The 8,917-nt window shown below is 41.2% G+C and overlaps 1 protein-coding gene across 1 annotated transcript; it reads left to right on the forward strand.

Annotated features, from left to right (window-relative positions):
• The first annotated feature begins 3,239 nt into the window (after positions 1–3,239).
• Positions 3,240–8,826, forward strand: LOC308130728 (kelch repeat and BTB domain-containing protein 12-like). Its single transcript, XM_080497166.1, has 10 exons — positions 3,240–3,364; positions 4,523–4,723; positions 4,855–5,036; positions 5,122–5,254; positions 5,803–6,036; positions 6,135–6,493; positions 6,578–6,851; positions 7,473–7,620; positions 7,703–7,900; positions 8,119–8,826. Exons 2-10 carry the CDS (start codon positions 4,553–4,555, stop codon positions 8,265–8,267), a joined length of 1,848 nt encoding a protein of 615 aa, XP_080353292.1. The 5' UTR covers positions 3,240–3,364; positions 4,523–4,552; the 3' UTR covers positions 8,268–8,826.
• Positions 8,827–8,917: the final 91 nt, after the last annotated feature.

Raw genomic sequence — 8,917 nt, forward strand, 5'->3', positions numbered from 1 at the left:
TCGATGTTGTAGGGGTTTTGTTTGATTTAAATGGAGCGGAGCTGGTTAACCCACTTCCTCTGCTAACCTCAAAAGTCAAAGTTTATCTTGCGGCACCACCATTGACCCTTTATCTTGACTTGAAATGCTTCAAACAGCAGATATTTGTTGCCGATTTCAGGTCTACTGATCATTAAACAAGTGTCACCACAGGTCCTCAGCGTTTACGTCAAGGAACAACTGACTCATGAGAAGGCGTTTCATGTCAAGACCAAAATAACTAACAGCAATAGATGAGTGTTGGACACAGCTTTGAAACATTCTTGCACATATTAACCTCGGCCCCGGTTTCTCTCATGTCAATCTCTGGAACATTTTGATGACTGGGCAGAGTTGAAAGGATGACTAACTCTGAGAACACTAACTGACGATGAAACCAGGTACAAAAACCCTGAAGCTCCTTTTTTTCCTCTGAACAATTCAACCTTTTCAGTTTACAGAGACGTTAGGTTTAAAATCACATTTGTGAATTTGCATCCAAAATTGACAAGGCCTGTTTTCTCTGTACATACATGCATTCACACTATTTTGTATTGTCACAGCAAATACGGGTTTTTATAAAAGATATCCTAAGGAATTTCCTATTAAAGTAATTAGCATTTTAAAAAATTTTTTTAAATCATGCAAACACATGTTGCAATGGTTTTGCAAACAACACAGGCGAGCCAAAGAAAGGCAAGCATTAAACAAATGTAGCTGCAAAGCTCTTTGTTTATATTAGCTCTTATCAAAAGGCAAATAGCGAGATAAATCATTGAACCGCTTAGAGAAAGAGGTGAAGCATTAATGGCTTCAGTGATAACCTGTGAAGGCTGTGTGTTTTCTTGAGGACAGAAAGTGTTCTTTTGACCTGCTTTTTAAGGAAAACATGTTTTTGTTTTTTTTGGAGGTAGCTATAAACAGAAAGGCCATAACTACTTGAGTAGGCAGCATGAAAAAAATGACTTATCAAATATTTTTAACATTTCTGAAGACATTGAGGTGAAGGCGGCGAGGAAAGTACGTATATAACAATCTGTGCAAACTAAACATGACAACTTGTGTGATAAGCAGCAATTGAACCAATACTGTGGCTGTTTACTGTAATTCTTGCTTGGTTGAAAAATGACTCAAAACAGTGAAGGCTGATCAAAGCATTGTCAATGTTGCAAATCTAGAAAATTACCACTATGAAAAAGCCACAACTGAACTGTAAACACAAATATAAGCAGGGGTGCTCATTCTCATTTCATGGAGGATTTTATATGGGAATGGTGCAATTTGTGTTTCTGTGTTTGCATGTCATGCTTCACATGCTTTAATGTAACCAATTAATACAAATGGCAATCGGGACTTTTTGCAAGCTGGTTTTTTTTTTCCCCACCAGTTTCAACTAAAAAAATCACTCAAGATTAGTTGGGGAGAGGTTGGGATGATTTAATGTTTTCGTGGTAGGCTTGTATTTTGTAATTGTCTACTCCATTTTACAGGAATTCACAACAAAACATTTTTTGCAACGTGCACTGTAAACTGGGATTGCTTTCCAGCCCTTCTACTTCTCGGGTACAAAAACCCAATTCGCCACCAGTGAGAGCATGCAGACAACACCCATGAAAGAAAACGTCCATATTACATGTACAGTATGTGTGTGTCTTCTGTCTGGTGTTGTGTGGGTCCTCGGGTGATTTTATCGTGCCGTATAAAGTTATTGAACAGAACGAGTTGAAAAATCAAACAATGGATTTAAAAATCATTGACATTCCATTCCATCCATCCACGTGTCCAAGGCAAGGACACAGATAGCTGCATGGATCCAACCACGGCTGACATTGGGTGAAGGTCAGGGGTACAAGGGAGACAGGTAAAGCCTGTCTGAAATAAACATGTGGCCAAAGAAGGTAACAATCCTGTCTGACAAAAACACATGGAAAGAAGCCCTTTTCACATGTGCAGAAAAGTTATTGTACTCACATACTGACTGATTGTCAGTGATTAATCCACACTAACTCTATAAACTGCAAGGTACACACTGTTATATAATACCGTATGCTCTGCCGGGTGTGAAAACACCGTTGGAGGACAACACTATACTGACATTTACATCTCCTCCAAGTATGTGTCTCTAGAAGCAGACACACCTCTGGACGCATTTGGACCTCAGACTCTCATAAAGTCTATAAAATAAAAGTCATGTGGTTTACGAATTTGTATATGCAGAATTACACCAGTGCTTTTAGAGTTCAGTTGCATTTGGTCCATTTAGCTTATGGTACCGCCTAAAAAAGTGTGGTGAAGACATGGTCACTTAAGTATTCTCCCTCTTAAAACATGTTTTCTGATCATTGAGCGAAAGGGTGATGTCTAAATATAAATATAATGTCTAAAAAAAAGTGCTTCATAAACATCTCCTTTTTAACAATAGCTTGACAACATATGAGATATTCAATGCAAGACATTTTACAGTTTCAAGAAAGAATTCTCTCTTTTATTAACAAAAGTCTGCAAACATCAGATAAATGAGATGATGGGTTATTGTAGATGTTTTTGTCCATTTTTTTAACATTCATTTTTATTTTCATACAGTGTCTCACCCCTTTTGAAAATGTGTTTGTTTAATGGGTGAGTTTGATCGCAAATGAAATAAACAGCCTCCTATCTGCAACATTACCTGAGGTATAGTTTTAAAAGTAAGAATCAACTATTCTTATTTTTATAGTTTTAACATTAGCACGTGTCACACAAAGTGAGTGCACTCAAGATGAATTGACAAATACTGAAACATTTCGGAAAAGACACAAATATTTACAATAAACAATCCACCACAAATAATTCTGGAAAAAGCAGACTCTTTCAATAATCTTCGCAATTTTAAAAAAGTTGATCATTTGTATTGTTTTCTTAGTTTTGATCAAATAATCAAAGTCACTGTGTATCTCATGAAATATTTCATGCATTTGGAAGACCATATTATTATTTATATGTCTATCAGACTCCAACATCCAGCTCCAAATGGTTATAGTGTAAAACACAATATCAACCACTATTGAACAATATGCAAGATTAAATTTTACCTGTGAAATTATTGCCAAAACATCTTAAAAAAAAAAAAAAAAAAGGGGTGGCAAACACTCTGAGAGCACAACACACCAACAGCCCCACTGGCCTTTGCTGGTCTATTTTAAACTTCATAGTGGTGAGCATGCTCTTTTCACTGCATGACAGCTACACAGACCAGCCAGTAAATAGAAATACAGCAGCCTGTGTTGTATTCAATAGTATCAAAACTGATGCAGTAGCAGTTTTGGGAGTCTAAATCTTGACCTGGGGTAACCTTTGGACACCACAGGTATGTTTCTTTCTGCATGTGCTCACAGCTAAACTTAGGCTAAAGTGCTTTTTTCATGCTGTGCTTGCACAGGCCTACGAGGTGTCCCTCGTATGTTGAGCTTAGCTACTCGTAGTGTCATTACTAAGTATAAGAATTTGTTGGTCAGTTGCTCCGAGGCAGACTTAGTTAAAAACAATGTCAACAACGGCAAGTTCTAAAAAGTCTTCCGCAAACATGAACTTTAAATTCTCCCAAGAAACAACAAATGTACAGACTGAGAAGTTTCCTACTGTTTGTTAATGGTATGCTACCTGCAGTGCGAATCATCATTTATGGCACACAAAATGTTAAATACACTTTTTTTTTAGCTGACTTGTTTGTGAAATCTATTAGTCACATGATCCATATGCTCACTTGAAATATCAATCAAACGTGTTAGCATCAGGACTCACCTGCAGGTAATTTAATAAATTTGATTAAAATAAATGTTTCCATTCCATCCATCCATTGATTTCTTTTTTTTTCTGCACATTTGATCCAGGTTACCAAAGTCAATCACAGCTAAAAATAGGTGGAGGGCAGAGTCCACTATGGACAGGTCATCAATCCACTCACAGGGCAGTCTACAATTGCCCTGAATAGCTCTTCTTTGAAGTTGGCGAGGAAAACCCCATGCATGCATTAGGACAACATGCAAAGACCACAAAGATCTTGGCCAGCAATCAAACTTGATTTTCTCAGAGCAAACAACCAAACTCTTTACAACATTTCAAGTGTAAACCAAAAGCAGTGCTCTGGTGAATAAAATCTTAAAATCAAGTGTAAAGTGCTTCTGGTCTTCGTCAGCACTCGTGCTGCAGAATTGTGGAGCAGCTGAAGGCTGCTGATAGTTTTTTTGGAAGACCAGAAAGCAGGGCATTAGAATAATCTAAGCGACTGGAGATAAAAGCATGCATCAGCACCTCCGTGCTGGCCAGAGAGAGAACTGGGCGGACCCTGGCTATGCCGCACAGGAAGGCCTCGGCCACTATTTGAACCTTCTTGCGGTGAGGACAGAGTGCTAACCACTCCGGCACCGTGTGGCCCTCATCAAAAACATAGAATAATGTATAAGAATTTTACACACATTGATGTATTTGCAACAGATCGACAGCTCGTGTCTCTGTGTGCTGACAGAAGTACTGCAGACATCCAGAAGAGAAAACCATGGATGCTGACGAACTGGAATCTGTGAAGTCAGAACATGGCTCACTTTTGCTAAGCCAGCTAGAAAAGATGAGAGCGTCTGAGGAGCTGACTGATGTGGTGCTGTTGGCAGAGGGGATCCCTTTCCATTGCCACAAGGTGGTGCTGTCTGCGTTCAGTCCTTATTTCCAGGTAACTTGACCAATTACTATGCACCACACACTGTACATGTCAAAACAAACGGGATGATGTCAGAATGAAGGGATGTAAACATGATGATGACGCTGTGAGGTTTCATCCTGTTGATCAACATTTGTGCTCAGGCCATGTTTACATGCGGCCTGAAGGAGACCCGGGGAGGAGAGGTGCCTCTCAGAGACACTCCCGCTCAGAGCCTGGAGCTGTTGCTGGATTACATGTACCGCGCTGAGCTTCCTCTTTCTAACAGTAATATCCAGGGAGTGGCTGCTGCGGCCTTCCTACTCCATGTGGACGGAGCCTTCAGGTTGGGAAAAAAAAAAGTAAATAAATTAAAAAGACGTATGACCTGGTTAAGAAATAATGATTCCTGTCCTCTTCATCATATTTAGGTTGTGTCAGAGCCACATGGAGGCTCGCATGGACTCATCCAACTGTGTTGGTTTGTACCACTGGGCTCGAGACCTCGGGGCAACCAGTCTCGCTGACTGTGCCTTGCGATACCTCTGTCAACACTTTGCACAGGTGGAGTATTTATTCTTCGTACTGGCAAATATTGTCACAATAAGCAGGGTAAAGATCAAAAAACTACTTGTCCTTGATTTGATTGATGAAACAAGTACTTCACAAGCCTCTTTGATGGAATTCGAGGTCACAGTTGACTTGGGCCTTCTTCCATTGGACTTGTTTTTCAGGTTTTATGTTCAAACAGGAAGTGTGATTACTTTTGCAGAGTCAAGTTTAAAGTGTAGGCGTTTTGTGTAGGAATTAATAAAATAATGTTTAACATGTTTTTACCCCAATTCATTACCTTTACCAATGAATGTTGGGGCAAAGGGTATGTATATAGTCAGGGCTGCAGCAAAGAAGCTGCAAGGACACTGCTAATTCCGGGAGCTCGCAGCAAATATCTCAGTACGGAAAGTTCCAGAAACACCGGTGTGAGTGATCTGAGCTGACAGCGAACATGCTAGCGATGCCAACTTGGTTCTGCAAACAAATGTGGTGGTGATGAAGAAGTGCCTATTAATTGACAATGTTTCTTGTCGCTTGGTTCATCCTGTTCTCTTTAGGTCTGTGAAGAAGATGAAGTACTGGAACTGGAAGCCCAAAGTCTCTGTGACCTGTTGGGTTTGGATGACCTCAACATATCACAGGAGGAGGTTGCACTGGAGTTGGTGCTTCGCTGGGTGGAAAGGCGTAGGGGCGACTCGCAAAGTGAAGCTCAGGCCGTGGAGCTACTCAGACGAGTGCGGCTGGAGCTTGTAGACCCTGGATTTCTACGCAAAGCCCGTAGGAGAAACCCGGTGAGGGAATATAAGGGGAGGCTCATGAACGTCAGCTTGCGTATCAACATTCACTACGTGACAGGATAGACTTCCATGCTTCTAAATGAATCTTCCAGGTGCTGCTCCGTGACGCAGAGTGCTTTGGGATGATCGATGCTGTTCTCCAGACATCAGGTCTCTGTGAGACTTCAGCTCCTCCACGGCCTGCTCTTCGCTACGGCATGGAGACGACGAACTTGCTGCTCTGTTTGGGTGGGGTGAATATGGAGGGAGTTCCTGCCCGTCGAGGAGGATGTGCTGACCTCAGTTTTTGCTTTGCCCCCCACGGTAGAAAGAATTATTACATCCCTTCTCCACTGAGGGGCTGTGGAGGTGTGGGGCAAATCACAGCAGGAGCAGTGACCACAGACAACAGAGTCGTGGTGGCAATAGAGGCAGAAGACCAACACAGGATGAAGAGAGTTGATGTGTACAGGTGTGTGTTGTCATAGATCAAAAATATATACAGTATATGTATTATCAAATAACCCTGCTGTGACAATTCCTGTTTTTGTTTCAGGTATGATAATTCAGAGGAGAACAGCTGGGTGGAGTTGTGCTCAGCAACATACAGAGACATGTACGCGTTAGGGTTGGTAGGTGATGCCCTCTACTTGATAGGTGGACAGATGAAAGTACGTAATCACTACGTTATCACAGACAGCGTGGAGAGATGGTCTCTGAAGAGAGGAGGCAGCTGGCTGAGCTTCGCTCCTTTGCCTCTTCCTTTAGCCTGTCATTGTGTTGTGAGCCTGAAGGAGCATCTCTATGTGTTGGGAGGATGGACGCCACAGGTACACGGGACTGTCACTTTAAAACATGTTGGAAATGTCCTGATAGTACAGCTCTAAAAATATGCTTTTAAAAACTTTATTTCTTAATTTGTTATATTTTAATTCAATAACGATGACAATCCTGGTATTTGTTTAAGTAACACCGTAAGCTGTTTTCAAACACACAATTGCACATCAGGTTTTGAGTGATTGCCATAACAATAACTATTAAGTGTGCAATTGAAAAGCCATGTTTTGCAGGCAGACTGTGTCGAGAGTATATATTATAAGACTATAGTGCCCTCTTCTGGTAACCTCAAAAATCACAGCCCAAATGTCTGACTAAATGACTGAGGCGAATCGGAAAATTGCAAAATCCAACTCACTTGTGACAAAACTGCATGCGTTCAAGTTGTCACTTTGTTGGAAAGTTTTAGGTAATTTGCCTATCAACAATAGGTCTAATGGATGGGCTGATTGTCATATTCATTCATTGAGGGCTCATATGCAACAATCAATTATGGATCTAAAAAAAATATTTCACTATGATATTCCATGATTGGCTTTACTATATTCATAATGGCCATTATTATGTTACCTTGAAACTTGACATTTACATGAATTTCCTTGCTCATTTCTCAGGAGGAGCCAGATGATGAACCTGACATGCTGAGCAACCGAGTGTTTCTGTTTGATCCGGGCAAAGACAGGTGGACAGAGTGTGCCAGGATGAAATACTCCAGGTATCGCTGCGGCACCGCTGTCCTCAATGGAGAAATTTATGTATTAGGTAAAACTGCAGGCCTGTGTAATTGTAGCCTGGACTGTATTCGTTTTCTGCATGGGAACAACCGTTACGTGTGTGTTTTCAGGTGGTATCGGGTGTGATGGTGAGGACCGTGGACAATCTCGTCGTTGTCTGAGCTCTGTGGAGATCTACAACCCAAACACAGACACCTGGAGGGCCGGACCCACTCTGCCCACGTCACTGCTCTGTCTTCGGACCAACGCCTCGAACACAGGAGTGGTGGAGGGAAAGCTTTACCTCTGTGGATACTACAAAGGAGCCAGTGAGTATCGAATGTCTGTTGATCGTGTTTTTACAGCTTTTTGCATAATGCCTGGGCACACATTCACTTGGGGCAAATGCTATTGGCTTGTTGTTCTGCAAGCCCAAGGGACAGTTTGTATTTGCATCAGAGTTCAGGAATGGTAGCAAACAGAAGAGACAGTGTCTCTGGAAATTAGATTTTGTTCAGTCATCACATACTCTTTCTCATGTCTGCAGGCCGCCATGAGATCATCACCAAGGAGATTTTAGAATTGGACCCTGCAGACAATGTTTGGACAGTGGTGGAAAGACGAGCAGCCATGCACGACAGCTATGACGTTTGTCTGGTGGCTAATCTCAATCCTCGAGACCTCCTCACACCCTAATCCATTTTCGCCTGTTCTTTTCGGTTGGTAGTTGCAGTTGATGGATAAATGGATACACCTGCCGATCATGTACAAGGGATTGTGTAGTATGCAAAAGAGGTGCAGCCATTGTTGTCTTTGTCATTTATCTAGCTGCTTCTGGGAGAAACTCAACACACCATCTTGTGCTGTAAATAGATTGGGGCAAGTTGATCACAAATGTGTCTTTGAGCTGATTAAAAACTATGCACTACTTAACATTACACCATCATGTGGCCTTGTCATAAGAATCATGCTGCCAGTTTCTGTTTTTAATTCACATCTAACATTTTCTTTGAAATGACATATGAATCCACCTTTGGGGTGACTCTGCATTGTAGTGGTTATGAGATTGTAGAAACTCATCCAAGCCACAATCACTCATTTACAGATAAATGAGGAAAATAAACTGCAATAATTACTCGTGTGGTTTTGGTGTTTCTCTTTAGGTAGCCACACTTTTCAAAACACCAGCATCTGGCAGCATTTTGCCATGAAACAAAACCACCTTGAAAACGTCTAAAATTCAGAAAAGCATTAACACCGATGAGTTGCAACTACAACACAAGTTATGTTGATTTGTGATGTTCATTGTGAAGCTTAGAAACGTGTTTGCAAAGCAATCAAGGTAA

This window comes from Blennius ocellaris, assembly GCF_963422515.1.
Source record: "Blennius ocellaris genome assembly, chromosome: 5".
NCBI lineage: Eukaryota > Metazoa > Chordata > Actinopteri > Blenniiformes > Blenniidae > Blennius > Blennius ocellaris.